Below are 23,292 nucleotides of genomic sequence, written 5' to 3'. Positions count from 1 at the left end.
GCAGCCTCTTTATTCTTGTTTAGATATGAAGCTTTGCTTATCTTTTTAATAAGCTTGATCTAGGGCTATTATGTATTCAATAACAGTATCAAAACACTGTAATTACTTAGGCATACAAACATTTTGATGTATGACAGATATGTGGTGACTGTCAAGGTCATATCTTATGATTTAGATCATTTTCATATTCATCAAACCATTCAGTAACCCCTCATGCCCTAAGAAGTCATCAAATGTGCTCCGTCTGCCATAATTTCTGACCCCTATTTACTGATGTCTCCCATAGATCTGAATATAGACGTCACTTTAGTCACAATTCCAGACTTTGTGACTGAAGCTTCTGACATCTATGCCACAACACTGAGCCCTCTTTCAAGATTGGATTACTTGCTTAATTATGCACCTGTGTCAAATAATTTGATTTTTTTCCCCACTCATTTATTCACATTTTCCTTTAATTTTGTCACTCGTCTATGTTAAGACATGCAGCAGCACTGAAAGAGTGATTTAGGACAATAAACCACCTCCTTAGCCAAAGGACATGAAGACAGGACTTTTCCGAACCTTTGTCGCATGTCGCTTCCTTTTCTCTCCCATCCTTCCTGTCACTTTCCACTGTATACTTTCTCACAAAGAAGAGCTGCCATTTAAGTAACCTTAAGAGGAACATGCCTCCAAGAGTTGGATCGACACATGGAATGATAGGAAATGATTTGACAGGGGACAAGAAAATGCAAAGTCAGCACAAACACAGGGTTAGCACGATGTGTAAAATTGATAAAATACATAGTTTATGGACTACATGATATATCATCTCATCTTTGTTAGATTATATTACTGTGAATACATTTTGCAGAGATGTATTCATAATCACTCAACCCTTACCATTTACATACACGTGCACACATACACATACACTGCCAAACTACAAAGTGAGTCGTTTTAGGTCCCTGTGATTCAGGCTATAAGTTCCCTTTGAAGGGACCACTTGTCTTATAAAGAAATGTTCAATTTCATGGTTCAAGTCTTAATGTCAAATATAGACAGAAAGTGAAACAGTGAAATAAAATGTAAACTCAAAAGTCAGAATATGCAGTGTTTCTATGTTCTTTAAGAAATATTTAGTTCAGACATAGAGATAGAGATTAAACATAGAGATAATTACGAGTTCTTAATTTATTTTAGAATTATTCGGGGGAGTACTCTTTGAACTTTTTTAAAATTAAATAATGCAATATTTAAGCTGCCATAAGATTCTGGAAAATAATGTGTCACTTTTTATAGTCAATTTGTGAACAGGTTGTAACATAACTTCAAAATGAGATCCTCCACGGCTTGTGGACTACTCCACTTCCCTATTGTTAATAATGTGCAACACTAGCTAACATTAGCTTAGAAATGTAGTCTGCTAACTTAAACATACTGACAATACAAAACCAAGTCCAAAGTCTAAGCTTGCATTATAGTGGAGCATGTGAAATAGCTTTGAAGTTGGCAGTGGTGCTGGTTTCCAGCCAAAGATATTCAATTACAGAAGATAACTGGTTACAATCTCCACAAATGATATGAAATGATATACACTTCCTTTCTCTAAGTGGGTGTGGTCCGCATCCCTGATCTCCAAACCTGGTTAGGAAGTGTGGTAAATGTGTGGATGGATGAAAAGAGATTACACAGTGTCGGAGACAATTCATAGATTTAAATTTTTGTTTAGTTTTAGATCAGCTTTGGTGAAACAGACAGACAATTCAGTTTAGTGTTCATTTCAGCATTCATGTATATCATTTTTGGCTGATGCCTAGGATAATGCAGGTGCAACTGCGAATGTGAGCAACAGGATACTGGCTGCAGTTCACTGAACAGCCAAAGGTGTCATTAATAACAATGGTTTTCTGAACTTTTAAGATGGCCTTAGGGATGATAATGGACCTTAATGTCAGCGACATTCCTGGCCTACAGCACAATTGCTATATTTTCATGTGTCTATTTTATCCAATTTAAAAAATCTGTTTGCAAAAATTCTTCCTGTGTAACAGCTTTTCATATCAGTGTCTGACCTGCTTTAACACACAGGAGAAGTTAGTGTGTAAGGTAAGCTTTAGTGTTAATGGCTCTGTCTTGACTGGTCAACTTTTAATACTTTTCTTTTAAAATCTCTGGAAGGCTACAACATGCACATTTTTGTTAGTTTGGGAAAACAAGCTTGACGTTTCATGTAGTTTCCTGTATGACAGACAAAGCCAGTGCGTGCTGAGCAGCTGGGATTGTATCCACCAAAGACATGAGTAATGAGGCTGAGAAAAATGGCAACGTTTACCTACATGTCCTGACAAAAATACAGCTGGTGCTCAAAGGGCTAGTTTATCATTTTGTGACATTTATGTGTTTACCTCACAGTATGCTGATAGAAAAGTTTAAACCATAAAGTGTTAAACTGTGACCTAATAAAACTAAAGTGTATCTGTATTTCTATCTTAGGGCTACTGCAACTATAATGTATTGACTTGCAGTTTCTGGATAAAGAGCCCATTTTTTAGTAATATATAAAAAATGTCTCTGCATTTATATCCATAACTGCATATAAACCACAGAGTTCCACTATATAAACAGCAGTTAACGTAATATTTAACATAATTACTTTATCACTTCTCCACCTAACTACTATCTACTGTATATGTGTAAACTCTGGCATTCCCTTCATATCGATCTGCGTCTGCTTCCTGTTTTTTTTTAAAGCTCCCTACACTACACACACACTCACACACACACACACACGCACACACACACACACACACACACACACACACACACATTTATGGACGCATGTATGCACTCACAAAGATTCACCTGGAATGAAGCAACATGTTCCTAAACTTTCTCTTCCTGTCCATTCATCAATCCCACACTGGAAAAAAAAACAACACGCTCCTGACTTGAGCCACCAAGTCCAGTCTCCCAATCTGTCTCCTGGGGTGAGGCTGGGTCTATGACCAGATGCAGAGTAGGCTGACCCTGTAGTGTGACACAAAACAAACCCTCCATGTAGTCAGGGATGTTGATGGATGTTGATATAATCCCAGCTACTGACCTCGCACAGGTACTGTAGATGGACTGTACACAAAGAGACACACACCTCATTACTGGTGTTATGGAAAGCCTCTGGACCAGACTAAGGAAGTTCTAATCATAACATCATGTAGTCAACCTCTAGTGTAGTTTTAGGATCATGTAGGATAACATCATTTCAGACAGTCAGCAGACGCAGCAAGATAAGTAGAGAGGGGTAATATTTTCCAGATCAGGGGAAATGGTTTCACAATTATTGTCTTGTTTATAAAGCTGAATGTCACATATAAAACCTGAGAACCTGAACCGTTCTGCTTGTTGCACATCAAATACGGCTCCCAAAAGAATGAGAGGTTTTGTTAGAGGCATCAATTCCACCCATCTGTCTCTGATTTGGTCACAGTTTTGTCTGCAGTTCGGGTTATTGCACTGATTTGCCCTTACATTATCAGAATAAAAACACCAGTCCCACATTCTTTGACAAAGAACTGTCAAAAGAATATAAGAAAATATTGCCACAATATTTTTATCTTTTTAGCTATGGTCAGAAACCAAACAAGGAACAGCTGTTTTTTTCATCACTATTATTATGCAAGTTAGCAGTGCAAATCCTAATTACAGAAATAGAATATCTGTCCCATCGGAACATGGGTATCAAGGAAATTGTGGAAAGGGAGTGGTACTGAATCTAGCCAACGTGTCTCTGTGATATTATAGGCGTTTTTAAGGAAGTTGAATAACACCCAGGGAGTGTTGTGCTGAAAGACAGAGGAAATGAGGAAGAGCAGAGATTTAGTGCAAATGTGCCTTGAGACTTTAGTCACAGAGATGAAGTGCGATTCAACAACATGTTACCTGGGGAAATGATGTGAGATGGCAAGTTAAAATGATGAGAGTGAGCCGGGGAATAGTTAAAGTGAGTGTTTAAGAAAGCAGAGAATGCTTGAAAGAGACAGACAGGGAAAGAGATGGATGAGCTGTTGTTGCTTGTCCACAGTGTCCAGAGAACTTGAGCCAGATTCAGGAAGAGGTACTGCTGCTGGAGGCTGATATGTGTGTGAAGGAAGTGGAGGGAGCGCAGGGGCAGGAATCACCCTACAGGCAGGAAAAGGCCTGTGGAGGTGATGGCGGGGGTGGAGGTGGAGGGTCTCGGCTCCTGTCTGATAGCCGTTTGGTCAAAACACACAAACACAGACTCAAACACGCAGACATGTTCGCACGGCTTTGCAGTGCATACGTTTTTGTACACATTAGCCAGTTAGTAGGAGGGACAAAGAAAAAGAGAGCTGGTGCCAAAGCATACATGCACCCACACTTACTGAGGAAGTTGGTTTAAACATTTTAAACAAGTGTAAGTCACTTATGGAAATCCACTTTTTACTGAACATCTGCTTTAGTAAGAAAAACCGAATTTGAATCTCCAACAAGCTGAAATGAAATGCAACATTCTTTGTGCTTCCATGGGGTTTTGGTGTGCAAAAAGCATTTATTTTAGGAAATTATTCATTGGTTTGGCTGCTTAATATAAAAACAAATGATCAGGTTTAAAGGTACCTTTCGGGCAAAAATTCAAACATTATTAATTACTGGTTCTTGTAGTTTTATCATGAATAAAATGGATGGATGATCTGTTTGAAATGGAAACGGTGGCTTCCTAAAATGTTTTGAATGCCTTCTTTATGAAGAGTTATCTCGCAAAAGCACCTTTTTTATCACAGTATTAATATTTTATAACAGTGCGAACAAAAACATGTGTTAGGCAGCAGCTGGACACAGCTGGTTCTGCATTATAGAGCAGGGTTCTGCATTGACCACCACAGTATTCAGCTTGTTTTTTTTACCTTTTTATGGCTTCCATCTAACAGCCCATGAGAATGGATCCATTAAGTGATTTAACAAGTAGCCAACAGCAAAATGTGTGTATTGGTTTAAAGCCGAATTGTGTGGACCCCTAAATAACGCCACAGACTGGACACCTGCAGAGGGAGCGCAGATACAGATCTCTTTTGCAGGCCAACTATAAAAAAAGTAGTAGTAAGTCTTTCATACTGTGTCATTATTACCACCATGTGAGACATTTCAAACACAAATACCTCGCTGAACCATTACTAAATCCTCCAGCGCTCTCACTTTTCGCATAAATATTCGCACAGCATTCACAGAGGGAGTAAAAAAATGCACAGTTGGATCTCATTAAAAACGTGTTGACTTTTACATGAATCTCGAGAAGTTTGCAGGACTACAGTAACCAGGCGGAGGTATAACACAGAGAGCCACAGAGGACGTGTTTCTGTTGCTTGCAGGAGCATTTTTCTGCAGCAAGTTTATCAGTCAGCATATTGTTGAGAGTATGTTCACACAACTATGACATCCAAAACAAACAATAAGGTAACAGAAACTACTGATTAACACGCCATTTGGATAAATGATTTTCCTCACTGGGGAAACATTCAGGTCATTAAATATGGACTTGAATGCGTTCGAGAGTAGGTAGATCTCAAGCTTTATGATTTATGTATACAGCATTCATTTACCTTGAAGTGAAGACTAAAATAAAATAAACACCACCCACCATCAAAGAGAGAAACTGGAAGTTCGATACTAATAGTATCATTTTCCTCTTCAACTATATTTACAGTTAGTAAGAGGTGGCAGGAGCTCAAGCCAAACAAATACAGATTCTTCCAGCTGCATGTTAGAGTTAGTGGGGTATGTAATGTTACACCAGTGAGCACATATAGTCAGGAAACTCTTATATTAGATTAAATGAGATGAAACTTAATCGACCTTTGTGTTAAAGCTGGGTCATCCCAACAGCAGACTGACTAGAGACTATTGTGTGTGCAGAAGCACATTTGGCACAGCATCTTGCTTAATAAAATCAGACTCCATACAGAGAGCATCGCACGTAAGTCATTACAATAAAAGACCACTTACAGAATAATGCGGGATTTAAATAAAATTGCAGCTGTTTTGTTAACAGATTTACAGATTTAAAGCAGATGTGCAGAGACCCTTACACGCTTTATCACATTTCCAGATGGATGCCGCATATGGATTCACAAACCTACAAAAATGTGAACAATGTGCTGCTATCACCTTGTAAAAGTGACACTCGGGTGGTTGCACATCACAATAGTTACAGCAGGGAGTTTTGTGACAATCATTCCAGCCCGCTGAGCGCTGTGGATTGTCTCATCTTGATACTTAATGGCCATGTTGCAGGCTTGTTTATCACATAGCTCTTCCTCAAGTCGCACTGTCCATTGTTATATACACTTCGCCACGTGTTGTTATTTCCCTCCTTTTAAAAGACTTAGCAAGGCCGTGACCTCAGACCCCCACCATTTCACTGAGAGGATAAACAGTAAACATCCTATGGTAGAAAAAGTAAGGGAAAGTCCCTTCTTGGTGTCCTCCAAAAATCTGATTACTGCTCCATCAGTGCCATTAATGACCTTGACCTTGTTTATGTTTACCTGCTGTAAATGTACTTAAGACATTACCATCTGACATTAAGTATGTATCTACGGTATAGGAGGTACCGCCATTATTTTTGAAAAACTGAATTTATAGTCTAACAAAAAATAAAGGTAATTTTCTGTACATAAGGTCACACATGCACTCCACCAAGTCTTACAGACAGAGCAGATCATAAACTGTAACCAAAAAAAATAAAATATATCCCCCATTCAGTCCATCACTAGGCCTACATAATTTTGTTCCTCAGACGTTCATTAGGATGAACACAAACTGAGAAGTGATCAGGACTTTTTTTTTTAGTGGCTTTAGTTGGCTATCGTATAAAGATGATTTAGCCTCTGAAGGAAATGGCTAATGTTTCTGGGCTACTGGTGTAGCCAGCAGAACACATATCTGGGCCAAGACTTCCTCTGCAGACTGATAAGCAACTTAATGTGAGGATGACGAGAAAGTTTAGCATTTCTGCTAATCTATATAAACAAATAGCTGCATTATGCAAGCTATTAAAAAGCTAAATCTTTGTTAGATGGTAGCCCAATAGCTTCTGAGATTGCAGCCATTGCATTCCACCTCTTTTGCTCTCCACATGGACTGTTGTAACCAAAGCCTGCTCAAAATCTTGGTCTCTCTACAGATTCTGTATTTATATGCAGATACCTTTTCATCGAGATCAGCTGGTGAAACTCGATGTAGCAGCTAAGGAGACAAATATTTTTTGCTGTGTGCTGGTGGAAAGCAAAATGAAGGCGAGTGAATATAGTAACTTTCATCAGGTGAACACAACCTAAAATGAATGTTCCTCTGTATGCTCTGTGTATAATTAGGCAAAAATATGATAATATGTCAGCAGTGTTAGCAGCTTGTTTCTGCTGCCATCAGGTGGTCAAATAAATGTTTATTGATGTTTGCTATGAAGACAATCACCTCTATTCATTTTGTTCTTGTCTAAGTTCAGTTCTACAGTATACAGTTTACATCTACAGCAATGACCCAATGTCTCCACAATGACTGTTAAAGTTTTTTATAATTAATGATCAGAGCTTTCTTAAAGATACTGATACTAATCCATCAGTCAGCCTAAACAGTCCCTAGCATCTATGGTGGGAAACCCCCACTTCTTTTGGCTGATGCTGACTTATCATTTTACTGTCCCAACTCATCATCGCCCTGCCATCTGCCCCAAGACATGCAGCTGAAGCATCCTGGAACATATGGAGGGAGGGAAGGAAGAAGAGTAAGGGAGGGAGATGTAAAGACGCAGAGTGCACTGCAGAGTGGCCAGGAAGTGGCCCTATTGTTTTCAGGGTCACCTCGCTTTTCCTTTCAGAGCCACCAGAGCTCTGTTCTCTCCCCTCAGGCCGTACGTCTTAAATAAACAACACTCCTTGTCGCCACAGATCATATCTTGTCTGATTTCCTCCCACATCTGAAAAGGGCTGAGAAAAGGGTTTACATTTATATGGACAAAGTGAGGCGTGGTGCCTGGCAGGCATACTAACTAAACTACACTTACACACCCACTACAAGGAGAGGCACACAAAGCAGATATCAAACAAGTTTATGATCACCTACTGGAACTGCATCTACACCAACAGAACATCTATTTACAAAAAAGCTGGTTTGACTGGTTTCTGGTGACTGGTAGTTCCAAATTAAAATATGACATATTGCTTATGTTTTACCTCTTCCTGGTTTGGCACTGTTGAGTGACAACATTGCCTCTGACCAGGTCTGCTGCGTCATTGGACAGAAAAGAAGCAATAGTAGGCGGGAGGGAGCACACCTTAGTTACAAAGTTACCCATTAACTTGTCCTTCTGGGAAGCAGCTCCAACCTGCGCTTGTTCAACCTTTGCACAACATTTCTCCATTTTACAAAGCAAAGAAAAAAACGTGGACAGACAGCAGGTGAACTCACTAAAAATAGAGGAAACTACACAGACAGGTGAACAGGTAAGAAAATGCTATGCAAAGATCGTATGACTGTCCTGACTGGTCTGTTGGGTTATAGCTTATCTTACTGATAATGCAGTAATTACCAAATCATGTACAATGTGCTTCAAAATGTGCTTTGAAAACGAGTTAAAATGCTCGTATAAATTCTCAGATAAACTTGCAGGTTTAGTTTGGGTTTTGACCAAGAAAGGAGGACACAGAAGAAGTCATTTCCATTAAACTGTACTTAACTGACGCATATATTCTTGAGAGCAGCAACAAAACAAAAAAACGGTTCTACATTTCAGTAGTTTACTGCTGTAGCAGTTGAATGAGAAGCCAATCCTTTCTCAACAGTGTTTTCTTTTCAATGCACCTGTTGCATGTTGGACACATGTCTGTTTTCACCCCAAACAGTAATACACCATTAGCAGCTCACTTGTTTATTGGCTTTTCACTTTCTAAGAAGCACACATTCAGATACATGATATTTATTTAAAACTACGTGCAAAAGCTTTTCTTGAAATATCATGTATCATAGTTTGTGGTCATGATGCATGTTATATGGCGTGTGGTTTTATTATGCTGGTGTTACCAAGGTTAGATTTTACTCATTGTGCCCCTGTGGTTTCTCTGTTGACACTGCCATTATTCCAGAGCTCAACGGCAAAAACCAAACATGACATCTTAGTGCAATTTGCTTAAGCTATTCTGACCTTGCTTCAATTAAAGTACAATAGGTTCGTCAGTTTACAAAGGTGTAGTTTTCCTACTAAAATATTCTAAACAGGCTCAGTGAGCTTGATTTACAGTGTGCAAGTGGAAATAATCCTGCTTGTGAACAATGTCTCTGTCAGCTGTCAGGACAAAAATACAGATCTTGGCAGCTGGATAAGACGGAGACCTGCTGCATGTTGGTCTGTAGATTATTGGGGTGAGGGTCAGCTGAAGGACGGCTCTTTGGTTGTCTGTTTATTGTCGTAGCTGGTTGAGGTTGAGCTTTGTTAGAGAGTTTTAACTACAATATATAGTTGTGTGACTCTCAATGTAGGATTCCGTCTTTCTCCAGCATATCAGAAGAGATCTGAAGGGTCGTGACATGATTAATGGGGCCAGAAAGATGAAAAACAGAAGACTCTTTGGTTTTTGGTGAAATTGTGGATCCTCTGGCCCTCAAACCATCTGAGAAGTTACATAGGGGAAATCAGTTGTTGTTGATACTAAAAACTAATTTACATTTGCAACTTGACAGGGCCTCAAGCAGACTCTGCATTTTTGTTAGGGGATCACAAACCAAAACAGGTTTAAAAGTAACTCGTAACAGAAGTTATACAAAGTTTAATACCAACAAATTGTACGTAAGCACATTATGAGAGTAAATGCACATATGTTCCAACACTGTATTAATTATCATCTCAAGCAGTATAATCAAATTCAACTATAACATTTCCTTACAGTTAATTTGTCTGTTCAAAGGAATGTGATCATGCTCCATGAGCAGCACATAATTTTGATCTTTAATTCAGTTTGATGACAGAAAGAACATTTGACTCCCTCCGGCCGTCATTAGTGTCTATAAACTGACACTCGACTCAGAATTAGGACACTGAAACAAAGAATGACTAAGATAAACTGACTCCACTCTTTGTGAATAATATTCAAACAGATTATTGCAGACAAAGATGTAAATATACACTCTTAGACGTGCATGTTCACGTACACAACACAAACAACAGAGCTCAAAAACGCTACTACATCTGACACACAGATTTCTCGCTCCCAGGCTTCTCTCCTTATAGCTCCCGGTCCTGTGCTGCCTGGTGTGTATATTTTGTTGTGCTTTGCCTCTGTGAGGAAAGAACAGGAAGAGATAAAGGCAGCCCTGTCAGTGTGTTTACAGCCAACACTGCTGAAGAGAATAGCTGTAGAAGACGAAAAGGAAGAGGCCTAATGGCTGGCACTAAGCAGCCAGACCCCGCTCGCTGTGAAAAATCACCTCAAAGCCAAGAAAGAAAGAGACAGAGTTAAACAAATCTTAATCCAGACTGCAACAGAATGCAACAACCATATTTTAGAGAAAGGAAGAAAATGTGGATAAGAGTCTTAATCCTTTACATGTTTTCAAGACTGTAGAGCCATCATTTAAAAAAATGTGAGTAAGTATGAGTGCAGCCTAATGTAAGCTTTGTTTATATTTAGGTTTAGAACTGTAAGAGACAAGTCAGTGAACAAAATGGCTTCTTGGCAAAACATGTGGGCATATTTTAACAGAAAGATCAGGCTCATCCCTTCTTATTCAGATCCAGATTAAGTAGGTCATGGTCTAATGGCTGATCAATGTGAATGAGAAGTCCATGTTTTAGATTTATAAGGCTAAATTATAATATATATAATATAATATATATATTATAATATCGGGCAACATATTTAATATAATAAACCCACCAAAAGCTATTTAACATAACTTTTACATGGATTCATGGACCCAACACATTCTTTTAGTATGTTCTGAATTTGCATAGGAACTTCTGCTTCTGTTTATTGCAAACCAGTCTAGTAAATGTCCGAAACCAAAGCGAGATTTTTAAATTATTACAGTTAACACGATTTTATCAGGCCCTTTAAAACCATAGCCTTTAACATCTTAAGATAAATCCTATATGAATTAAAAATACATGTGCAGGTGCTAGAAAAGTATATTAAACATGAACTACAGTTAAGGTTACGCAGTGAACTTGTCTGACCGCATCATCACAACTCTACTGTAAACACAGGGAGCCAAACTGTAGACTCATGCATGCAAATATCTGGCAAATTTGCAAGTAGCTGTACTAAAAAAGGACCTCTCTCTTGCAAACAGAGGTTTACATGGATGACAGGCTCTTATTTGTATTCTCAACATCATCCGTGTTTTTCATGGCAACTCACACCAAATGAAAGTGTAGAGTACTTAAATCCAAGAAAATGTTTTAAAGTATCTATTATCTATTATTGTTATATTTAAAGGCAAAATGTCATAATATGGAAAATACACATATTTGCTTTCTTTCGGAGACTTATGTGGCAACATCAACACTCTCATATCTGAGAGCAGTGTGTCAGTAAATATAAAGTTAGTGCCATTAGTCAGTTAGCTTAGCTTAGCTTAGCATGTCTAAACCAAAAACAACAACCAGCACCTCTAAACGCACTAATTAGTATCTCTTGCTAATCTTGCTTAGATGGGTCTTCTCATCACACACTGAATTGTGTATTACCAAAAATGTTGACGTTTTTTCTTCAAAACCCAATGTTGATCATGTTTGCTGGCATTTCCTATCTTTATTATGCCATAAAGGAAGGGAAAGAGGGAAGTTGATCATCGATTTCTTTCACTGAAATTTGTTGTTCTAAACAAACAATGTCCGGTAAGCCGTATTTTGTTGTCCTGTGAGAATCATTAAGTATGTATTGTGGGAAGCTGTGACACATACATGGACAAACATTAGTGTTTTAACTGGTTTTGTGTCAGCTAGACCTACGGAGGAAGGGTTAGTATGTGGGACTTCCTGTTTGCAACACCCTTTTTTTCCCTGTTGTGGATGATGTCCTTCTGAGCTCTTAGCAGCTTGTATTCAAGTATGACTCCTAGATATAAAAGGATCCTGGCAGCGTCTTCCTTTTATGATGACACCCTCACTCTTCATAAATACTAAGTGAAATATTTAGCTCATTTGATTGTTGGTGTCCTGTTTCTGTGGCTCAGTTATGAAATATGCATTTACTGGAGTCCAAAAGAAGCCATATCCCATGCACATGGGATATATGGGCATTGTAGTTTACTGACATTCTACAAAACAGAAAAAAGCTGATGAAGCATGCTATGTTTTCTTTCTACAAGATGCTTTTGTTGTGTGTAAAATGAAAAGATTCATACTGATCACTATGCCTCTTTCACACTTTCTCTAAAGCCTCGATGACTGCAGCAAGAGGACGCTGGCTCACATTTCAGGATGCTACCACCACTTTTCACTTATTGAACTGAGTTCCTTGTCACTCAATCTTGCCACCTAGTGGAGCTCTGCAGGTTTAACGCCCTGCTGGTCATTAGGAAATCTTCCAGACATCTACCTCCCTCATCTGGGGAGATGCCTGCTCTGCAACACTTCCCTCAGATCCCATTTATTTTTGACCTGCTGAAGACAATACACTAACCAGCCACCAACCATCAAGATCCCCTTTCCAGCTTCACTTTCAAGCCTCGCCTGGATCTTGCAGAAAGTGAGGCTTTCAATTAGCAGGTCAAAACTGTTCCTCCTTCATATATGTGATATGCACCCATGATCCATGCCTTCATGCTAGAGTTAATGGTGGCTCAAAGCAAGAGGCAGGTCTCATCCAACAAGAGGCAAATTGAGCCACACAGGAGAAGTCTCACACAATAAGAGACTGCACAAACAAGAGCATAGCCAGATGGACCCAACATCAAAAGACGTACCATTTACAGCTACACCAACAGCAGCACAAAATGGTAAGAATGCAGTTATACCTGCACTGTCAAACAGAAACAATTCAATCATCCTCAAAGTTATCCAGGGTTACCAGTCTAAATATAAATCAGATTATAGATCAGTTTGGTAGAGACAGCCATTTTAAAATGAGTATGTTTGTGGTAGGACTGAGCTATGCTGGGGTATTTAGGTGTTTTCCACAATGACAAAGATGAAACCACCAGTTAACCACCATCATTTAAGAAGAATGTGATTCATTTTCCTCTCTTGCAGACACTTTGGCAGGCCAGAAAGGCAAATACACCTCTCACAACTGGGAGTTCCTGGTGGCCGTACTGGTCACAGCCATCTCCGCTGCCATTATCATCGCCCTTCTGGCCAAATGCCAGGTGGTTCGACGCTACCTGGCCAGCTACAGGCACACACGGCTGAGGGAGACAGACACCGTTAGCCAGTGTGACCCATCAGGTTTGTTTTTTACTCATAAAACATTCCTTAATGTAACAAAACTTAATTTTCATTGTGCAGTAGATAAAAACACTGCTATATTTAATATTCATGTTCTATTTTTTCTTGTGTTTTTTATGATGCAGTCTGCATTTAAGAAAAACACTACAATCCCTCTTGGTCAAAAAATACTGAGAAATTTTCAAAAACATAAAACATGTAACATCATCAGTGTTGACTTTCTTTAATACTGTTTGTGAGCTAATAAAATAGTAATCATTAGGAACTCACAGTTAAAGCAGCTACATGCAAAACACTAATCCCTCCGTCAGTTAGATTAAGATATATGACTTACCTTTGGTCCTGATGCAGTACAACTCTTGTGTGTTGATTACTGCTTCCAGTCCTGGATGTGGAATTTGCCATGCACGGGGGTCATGAAATTAACTGTCATCATCATGAGGAAGACGATGATGGGTTCATTGAGGACAACTACATCCCGGCCTGTGAGAGAGCGAGGGCTGAAAGAGCAGCAGAGCACATGGAGGACATGGTGGACACAGAGGAAGAGATGGATGAAATTGAATTCACCATCGCTTAATAGGACTGTCTGTCTCTACAGCTCCTCAGCTGAACCTGAACCACCAAATCCACTCCCAGCTTTTCTTTTTGTGTGTGTTTGTTTTCAGGATGATTCATATTGTTGATCACAAAATGGGTACTTGGGAAAATATTGATTGAGTTTAGGAGAACATAAAAATGTGAATAGCATAAAGACTTAAAGACTGCGCGGATCTGAGGATCCATTCCAAGAGAATTTCAAGATATACTAAGGACAATAGTCATTTTTGTCGTGCCTTATGTGTCAGTATATGAACCGTAACAGCAAAATCAAATTTTTTCTTAAAACAGCAAACATGTTTCTTCTTTTTCAGAGTGAAAAAGAGATGAAATGATCTTCTGTAGGCGTGAACATTAACCAATCATGTTTGTATGTGCGGACAGTTTTTGGCTGAGTTGATTAGTTCACTGATCAGTGGATCTGACAGCAGAGAGGTTATGCAAACCTGCATGATTGAAACAGATATCTACAGTTATCAGCTCAGTGCAAACTGTCAGGAACCGTTATGTTTTGTCAGTGACACGAAAGCAAATGTGCAGATGATGTGCATGAGTGCATAATGTGACTGAAGATAATTTTGGCCTTTATAGAAAGCTTTGAGTAGCAGATAAGCAACACAAAGACTAAAGTGGTGACCAGCTTTGAGATAGATGAGATAGCTTTCAGACAGATCAATAACTTAAAAGTGCCTCAAAGCAAATTTTAATGTAATCTTTTCATGATGTTACAGCATCACAATATACTGTGATGTTTGCTTTTTTAAAAGTGAAGTACGAGACACATTTTACAGATTTTTAAATGTTCTCATAAAAGGTATGACTGTTGCTACATAAAAATGTAGGCCGGCTCAATTATAGTTAAAGCATTAGCCTACTTGTAATAAGTTACTTTCAACTTCACTGCTATTTTTAGAAGGTTAACAATAGCTGTGCTGCTCCCATACTGTAAATTATGTAAAAATTGTAAACAGTGTGACCTCAGTAAAAATCTATCTAAAACCGACACAATGTCACCTGGTCTGTCTTCAGGGGTCAAATCTATCTTTGAATCCAAACAATGGATGTAACTTCTGGGGACTATTTTCTCCATCGTTTCGTCGTGATTTGCCTCATTGTGCACACACTGGAATCAGCATCACACTCACCTTTCAATTTAAACTTTACACACTGGCATCAACAACAGTAATTAAGCTTGGCACTGTGTCTAGAAAAGATGCCTGGAGCTTCTGAGCGCACACAGCTGATGAGAGCGGTCTGACAGGTCTGTAAGCGGCTGTCAGGCGAGGCTCCTACCCGGAAACACACCGCGTCAAGTTCACATGGATGAACCGGAGAGAAACCGGAACAGCTAGTATGACTTCAAAATAAAAGAGCGGAATATGCGTTTATAGGTCAGTATAATACACTTTAAAACGCCATATTTATTTAATTTTAAATTATAATTATCATTTTGTCAATTTAGCCCACCACAACAGTGTAATAATATAAAGGGATTTAATTGTATTGCTGGATACTGTACTTAACAGAATAAGAGTACATGTATTTTATCAATGGTTGTAGTAGTATTTAGTACCAATACAACAATATAAAATTACTTAAATTATAAGTACAAGTTTTGCATTTGAGTACTGATCTGTTATCAGCAAAATAAACATGGAGGTGGGCCTGCAGATTGACCCCTTTAAAAAGTTCTATCACTAAATCATAATATTTGATTATTAGACTATTACTGAGAAATGCATATGTATTTTCAATGGTCAAGGTCTGGTTGATTTTAAACACAGTGTTGGGTCATTTAATATAAAACAATGCGTAATATGTTACAAAATTGTCTTATGTTATAATGCAATGTGAAATGTAACTTGTAGGTTGTTCTCAAATAAAATGAAGTAGAAGTAGAAACTACAATATATTTTATTTGTTTATTCGTTTTACCTAAGTAAAAGAAGCCAGTAAAAGTCCAGCATTGTAAATGCGTATAGAAGTATTTGCAGTAATGTGCTTGATGTGTTCAAAGTAGCATATACTGTTTAGTAGGCAAGGAGTTTTTGGATGTTGTAGTTGATTGAGATGGAGCAAATTTTAATAAATTTATATATTTTGAATTTTAATCTGTGAAAATGCAACATCTTTTTTTTTCTATTAAGTCAACATATATTTTGTGTGTAAAATCTAATCTGCAAAGCAGCTCCAGCTGTGAAGTGAGTGAGTAAAAACAACAACATCTCGCCCCAAAAAGAAGTGCTAGTGAAAAGTAAACAGTGGCAGTACTCGAGTAAAACTCACGTCCCTCTATAATAACTCCATTACAGTGAGTTATTTTACACCTTTGGTGAGTGAATGAAAGTAAAAACGGGGCTTAACCACCGGAAGCTGTATCCGCTGTGTTGCAGCACGCTTGATCATCTGGTCCGGAAAAGCAGCGAGTTGCACTTAAACGCAACGACTGAGGAGAGTGGAGGAGAGGAGAGAGGAGGAGGATGGGAGTGGGTATTACTCCCTTTAACTGACCCATATCTTTCTGTAGACCCACATATTATCTAACCTACTTCTTGTTCTCGAGGAATTTTCTCCACAAAGATGTCGGCGTCGGCGATATTTATCCTCGACCTGAAGGGAAAGGTAAGTTTGTGGCGACTTGTTGTTGAAGGGGGGAAGTTGACATCAGGGTTATCAACGAAGCACCTGCTACAGGAAAAGAGTGTCAGCCGGTATGAAGTCCACAAATGTGACAACAACAACAAAACAAAACAAAAAAAACGGAGTTTAATTCGTGTACTGTTAACAGCTGTACATAATACTTGAGTTTCCTGGCGAGGACAGGTTAATGTGCTGCCCTCATGTGAAGGAGCAGTCAGGAAGGAGAGGCTCAACTTGCCAAACTCGTTTCACTGACGCTCAGCACATACACACAGTTTGTTCTTGTGCAGCCATGCAGCCTGCACTGTGTGTGATGGGTCCTGTTTCAAAGTTTCAGACTTTAGCAGCCCCAAAAGGTTCATGTGATTAGAAAGGATTGTAAAACACTGCAATATTTAAGAGAATTAAGTGTGGGCCCAAATACATTAAAAGTGAGACAAATTTATATTTAAAAGACTTGTAAGCTGCAGTGTCCAGAGCTGGAACAATCAGTCCATTGAAAAAAAAAGATTGATGAATTTTGATAAATGTTTACTGTTATTCTCTATTTTCAAGGTGAAAACATTTTCTGATACCAGCCTCTCAAATCTAAGTATTGTTTCACTTTGTTCAGCACATTTTAAGCCTAATCAACGTGCAGATTATTTTCTTGATTTTTCCTTCAGTCAGGATGTCGTGAAAAAATGTCTTCAGATCACTTGTTTTCAGTCCAAAACACCAAAGATATTCAAGAGATCTGTGAGATACCTGAGGAAACCAGCAAATATTTACTTTGACATTTGAGAGGATGGAACAAGTATCTTTTTTTTTTTAAATCATTGTTATTAACTAACTATGAAAATAGATGTCATTAAATTGTCGACTATTAGTTTCAGCTTTAATAGCATAGTAAATCTCTTTCGGTTTTGGACTATCAGTCAAAACAGACAAATAATCAATAATTAGACTAATCCTCATCCTGATAATTAAGGTCATTTAAAAAAAAAGATTGTCTAAAATGCATTTAGGTTTTTAGTCATGTGTTCTGTACTATAGGGATGAATAAAAGAAGACTAAAGGAGGAATCTTCACTGTTTCTTACTTCATTGTGGATTTGCATGGGAACCTCACAGGGTTAATTTATCCGAGGGTAAGAAAAGGAATTGTTGAAGAAGCTTGATACCCATCAGGGAAAAGGATCAGTCCCTCGTAGCCTGGATGTCTGATTGTTCAGATTAAAGCTTTTCTCTTTTCTGTCTTTACCTATCTGTCTATCTGCCCTGGGGCAAGTGAGTAGCTCTTCACCTCCTCTGTCTGTCCTGAGCAGGCGTGGCCCTCTTGTCTTCTATTACAGCAGTGAAAACAGTACAATCAGCCGTTGTGTTACGAATACACTAAAGGAGAATTCAGAACAGAGTATAAATATTCACCAACCTAAATCTGTCTAGAAGTCTGGTCACTCACGCTTCTAGACACCATTAAAAACACAGAGCTAATACAGAAGCCAGTTTCCACCTCTGCCCTTTATCCCTCCCCCCTCTAAGTTGTAGCTCCTGGGCACTAGACCGCACACTGCTGCTGGCTGCAGGGACCAGCTATGTAGACTGAAATGTCAGACTATTGAAATCAGCATGGCATCATTCGTTCCCAGTGCCTCCCAGTAGAATTTTGAATAAGAGAACACAAGTTTTAGGTTGTCACAAGCAGCAGTGGTGGTTCTGAAGGACCTAAAGCTCTTACTTTTGTATTTCTCTACTAAACATGAACACTGTAGCATTATTGCTGTGAGTGTATTAACATTCTGATGTTAGCATTTAGCTCAATACACTGCTGTGCTGTAGTGCAGCCTCACAGAGCTGCTGTTCAGAAAAAGCAACGCTGTGAGCACAATGTTAAATGGTCGCAATTGAGAGACCAACTCAGTGGCGTCTTTTTGCGTTCTTGCAGTCTGTTCAATGTGTCATTATTGCATCTACAAGCCCTGGAACTCTAAAATCTTTCTCCGAGTGACAAGATCTCTGAGTTATAGATTTGTGTTTTGATTGTTTGTACTGAAGATTTTTTCTTTCTTTCTGCCTTCTAGTGATACACTCCAGTAAGGGGTTTTCTAGTCGCTGTTGCCTTTAGAGGTCAGCAGTGAGCGGTTCCTAATGATTTCACACATTGTAAACAGTCACTGGTTGGCTATCGTCCCCAAATCCCTGGAATCAGTATGTCTGGAGATATTTAAGGTCACCAGTGATTTTAAAGGTCCAGTGTGTAAGACTTTGGGGAATTTAGGGCACCTTCACACCAGAGTTGTTTGGCCTGCTTTAAGCAAACTGGAGTTCATTTCCTCGGATAGTCCACTCCATTTGGGCAGGTGTGAATCATCCGAACTCTGGTCCGCCTGTAAACGTGGGTCTCGGTTCACTTGCAAGTGAACCCTGGTGCGATTTGCTTACAGTGGTAAATGCAAGCGGACTATCCAGGGAACCAAAGAAAGGAAGTGAACCAAAGAGCGGAAGTGATGCTGTATGATGACGATGAGCCGGGTTTCCTTCTTCCTCATGCTTTTTTTCTTCATGGTCAGTGCTGGTTTCGGGCAATATCGTCCCCAAATGAGCAGCTGTTGTAACTGCATGACGTTGTCCAGGCGGTTTGGCCCGCTTTCAAAAGTGCAGTGTGAAAGTGAACCAAACCAAATGAAGGCATGACATTTTTTCGGTATTCCCCGTCCAATCGAACCGAATTCCCCGGACTATCCTGGCCCTTATTCGCTAAATATGGAATGTACTAGTCAAAAGTATGTTTTCATTTGTGTATAATCATGTATATGTTTTTATTACATTGGGTCCATGTTTCTACAGTAGCCCAGAATGGATAAACCAAACATAAGCTCTAGATAGGACCCTTTGTGTGTTTATTACCTTTTCATACCCATTTTAGGTTCTGCCTCTGGCTTGGAAGGAGAGGGGGTGAGGTGAAGGGTGTTCAGTTGGTTGCAATATTCAAGTTCACCACTAGATGCTACTATATCTTACACACTGGACCTTTTAAGAGAATTTGTAGTTTTTGTTAAATTTAGGTAAAACAACCAGCTTTTACACTATTCCTTATTGTTCTATTTATGATCATGTTTCATTTTATTTTTTTCTTCTTTCTATCTATTTTTGCTGCTAAAATATTTTCTTTCTTTCTTTTTTTTTTTTATATTTTAGTCCAACACTTTTATAGGTAAAGCTCTTTGAGGTACATCTATGATGAGATTAGAAGGAATGTAATTGAGGGTTGTGGATGTAATAATATTTGTTGTGGTTATTCGTGAATGCCAACACAACAGTTTCTATCAGACAGTACAGTGTCTTAACTTGGAAGTAACACATTCACAGTAGAATTTAATGAGACCTGGATTATTAAGTAGCTGCGCTGTGCTTGGGGGCATGAAATATGCTAACTGTTTGTGTGAGATCTTCTGTTTGATGTGTTGTGCCTCTGCTGAATATACAACGCTATCTGATGTTCTCCTTTTTAGTTTAACTGACACACATTCAAAGCAACATGACAGGCTGATGATATGCTGACTCTTAAATATCCTAAAGGTGAAACATATTGGAAATCATCATTGTGACTGTGGCTAGGAGGTAATTATCAGAACTTGCAGCATCACACAGCATGTGTTGTCAAAGGATGAATGCCCTAACATCTCCTCACATCTAATCAGCTGTACCGTTGGCTGGTTTTAATTTAATCTCAGGGAATTACTGGGACACAGTGATTATAATGCTACTTGATGATTCATTCATGTATTGTCAGAAAGAAACAACTTTACAACTAATTCCTGCCAACACAAAAGTCTCAAGTGTGTGTAACGTCAGGGCCTGAACTGATATACTTGAGGTACCAATAAGCAGTGTTAGTGTTTTGCTTTTTAACCATAGACAGTATGAAGAATGCACGTCGTATCCGTGATGTCACCCACAGGTTTATGAAGAGCTGTTCTGAAGCTCAAAATGAGGTGGCTAAGGCCATCGCTATCTTGGCAGTCCTACCTCTGCCGCCTCCCGGGAAATTTAAATATCAGCAAAGGATTGTCGCTGGACCTCAGGCAGGCTGAATAACGCCTGGGAGCTCACACAAGTTACCCATCTGTCAATCAAAGTGGCCACGCTGTTAATTCTGCATAACTTTAAGCCTTAATATAATTTGAAAATTCAGATTCAGATTCAGAGGAACTGTTTCTGAAACCACAAGATAATGTTGGGAACGTGCTTTGACTCCAAAACTCAAAGCTAATTAATTAGCTCTTTTCTATCTTTTATATCATTGCAAATTGTCACATTTGTGAAGCCTGAAATTATTCAGCTCAGAATATTTTTTTGGTTAGTTTTTCTACTCATTTTTGCAGATTTCCAGAAATACAAAGTGAATTTTCTGGGTAGTCTTTCTCAGGCCTTCGGTACTGCAACAAAGATTTGTCTATACCTCATTCTCTCTCTCTGGTGACCTCTGAACTCTTCGCTCTGTGGTTTCTGTCTCCTCTCACAGAAGCTGAGCAGTGGCCTGTTCATATCCTTTTTTCTCTCCCAGATTACTTTACTTTCCTGGCATTTCCTTTTTTTTATTTCTTATTTCCCCCTGCCTTTGTTGTATCTGCCCTGTGTGACCCCGGCACAACAGACTCCTCTATTAGGAGGAGGGGGAAGCTTTGAATGTGTGAGTGTTGGTGTGTGTGTGTGTGTGTGTTATCTTGATCTCTCTAGCATTGAAGCTTTGATCTCCTACTTTACTTCACTCTGTGTGTCCGGACTCTAGCAAGACTGCTGACTCATCTTGTCTGTGTGTGTGTGTGTGTTTCTATTTAGATTAGAGGGTGTGGTTGTTACTTAGGGTTTAAAGGAACTGAATCTTGTTAAAATTGTAAATTGATTAAAAATGTTGTAAGAGATACTGATCAAACCTAAAATATATGTTGAAAATAATTAAAGATTCTGTGGATTCTGTGCAAATCTGCGATATAAACCTTGTTATCCCCTTAAATCCATGACTTTAAACAGCCAAAGTCCTGTTTCCAGTGCAACTTGAGTTTCTGGGTCATATTTCTGTTGTTGTTCTTTTTCTTGAGTGTATTACTTTCAGTGAATCCACAATGGCATTTGTTTGGAGAAAGTGATTCAACTATGTGTTTAGTAAATATCAGAATGTCAAACTCTCAGAGTGGAAGAAAGAAGAGATCTTTTATGGACTCAGCAATTTGCTCTGACATTCAGCAACAGTCACATGGGGAGAAATCCACGAGAGAAAAGACAGAAATATCAAGTTCTCTAGTGAGACTAGTCTCAAAAGAACAGCATGTATGCAGTCAAAAGAGATTTTATTTTTACTATTGGAAAAGGCTACAATCATAGATATACTCACTGGTTAATTGACTTGCTAGTTAGCTGTATTTTGAAAGCAGTTCTGGAAAATGTAGAGGAGTCAAAAAGCACATAAGGGAAAGTGGTTGTCATAAACAAGACTAAGAGTCTTTTGTTTTGACCTGATGTTGGTGCTGGATGGTAGTAGTTGTTGATATACTGTATTTCATTTAAAACCAAAAAGATGATCCTCATGGTGGTGCTACAGAAGTCATGGGATCACCAAAGTCATTAGGATTCATCCTCTGGTGACCATGCATGTCTGATCCACTCACCTGTTGAGATATTTCAGTCGGAGCCAAAGTGATTGACCAACAGACTCACATTACATTACCGGTATAAAATATTCTGTAGTTGACAGCAAAGGGGGAAAATATTCAACAAGCATTCCTGAACAGCATTTGAACCAGGGATGTTAAAATTACATTGTATGTGCCTTAGACCACAAGGGCCCAGGGAACTGCATGTCCTCTAATGTTTAACCAGTATTTGGGTTTGTACACTTTTTTGTTTGCCAATTTCAAATTTGGGCCTTGTTAAAGTCTGCCAGTTTTCTGTTGAGAAGCTGGTTATTCAACATTAATCATCAGATATTCAAGTTGGAAACACAGTCTGCACATTTCCTTGTGAGATGACCCTGGAAATTTGTGTCATTCCCATCTACGAGGTTAGGGTTTATAGTCAGCCAGTGGGTCTTGAAAGAAAGAAAGAAAGAAAGAAAGAAAGAAAGAAAGAAAGAAAGAAAGAAAGAAAGAAAGAAAGAAAGAAAGAAAGAAAGAAAAAAAGCTTTAAGCTTGACTGCTCTGCCTTGATATCTCAGCCAAAAGCTCTAAATATTTAATGACGGGGTAGTGCCTCTTTAATAATGTCTTCTGCCTCCATATTTTGTTCCTTACTTTCTGGATCCAGGTGCTCATCTGCCGTAACTACATGGGGAACATGGACATGAATGAAATTGACCACTTTATGCCCATCCTAATGAAGAGAGAAGAAGAAGCTGAGATGACACCCATGGTCAGCCATGGCTCCTCACACTTCCTGTGGATCAAGCACAGCAACCTTTACTGTATCCATTTGAGTTCATGCCTGAAAAATGTGCGTTGTTGTATCTGTTGAAAATGAACCTTCACTGTAGTAAATTGCATTTGAGACTGAAGATTTTTTTTTTACAGCACAGGATAGATTAAGAGCATCTGATGCATAAACCTGAATGGCTCCTTCCATTAGCAGTCTCCA

The 23,292-nt window shown here is 38.9% G+C and overlaps 2 protein-coding genes across 2 annotated transcripts in view; both read left to right on the top strand.

The window, feature by feature from the left end:
• Window positions 1–8,288: 8,288 nt before the first annotated feature.
• On the top strand, window positions 8,289–15,920 carry cxviih1orf210 (chromosome XVII C1orf210 homolog). Its single transcript, XM_010730947.3, has 4 exons — window positions 8,289–8,501; window positions 12,434–12,993; window positions 13,247–13,441; window positions 13,825–15,920. The coding sequence occupies exons 2-4, from the start codon at window positions 12,936–12,938 to the stop codon at window positions 14,019–14,021; spliced, it is 450 nt and encodes a 149-aa protein (XP_010729249.2). The 5' UTR covers window positions 8,289–8,501; window positions 12,434–12,935; the 3' UTR covers window positions 14,022–15,920.
• A 539-nt stretch (window positions 15,921–16,459) lies between these two features.
• Window positions 16,460–23,292, top strand: part of ap1m3 (adaptor related protein complex 1 subunit mu 3) — a 28,257-nt gene continuing 21,424 nt past the window's right edge. The window contains exons 1-2 of the mRNA XM_010730946.3: window positions 16,460–16,663; window positions 22,966–23,122. Of these exons, the coding sequence (XP_010729248.1) occupies window positions 16,622–16,663; window positions 22,966–23,122 (199 nt within the window). The 5' untranslated portion in view covers window positions 16,460–16,621. The remainder of the gene's footprint in view (window positions 16,664–22,965; window positions 23,123–23,292) is intronic.

Source organism: Larimichthys crocea, chromosome XVII (assembly GCF_000972845.2).
Source record: "Larimichthys crocea isolate SSNF chromosome XVII, L_crocea_2.0, whole genome shotgun sequence".
Taxonomy (NCBI): domain Eukaryota; kingdom Metazoa; phylum Chordata; class Actinopteri; family Sciaenidae; genus Larimichthys; species Larimichthys crocea.
The sequence above is the reverse complement of the archived record's forward strand: the minus strand, read 5'-3'. Positions and strand labels throughout refer to the sequence as shown.

Excerpts from the sequence above, each read along its gene's own strand:
- cxviih1orf210 (XM_010730947.3), top strand. The coding sequence starts at position 12,936 with ATGGACCCAACATCAAAAGACGTACCATTTACAGCTACACCAACAGCA. Across the intron at positions 12,994-13,246 it reads ACCAACAGCAGCACAAAATG|ACACTTTGGCAGGCCAGAAA; the intron begins GTAAGAATGCAG and ends CCTCTCTTGCAG. Across the intron at positions 13,442-13,824 it reads TAGCCAGTGTGACCCATCAG|TCCTGGATGTGGAATTTGCC; the intron begins GTTTGTTTTTTA and ends TACTGCTTCCAG.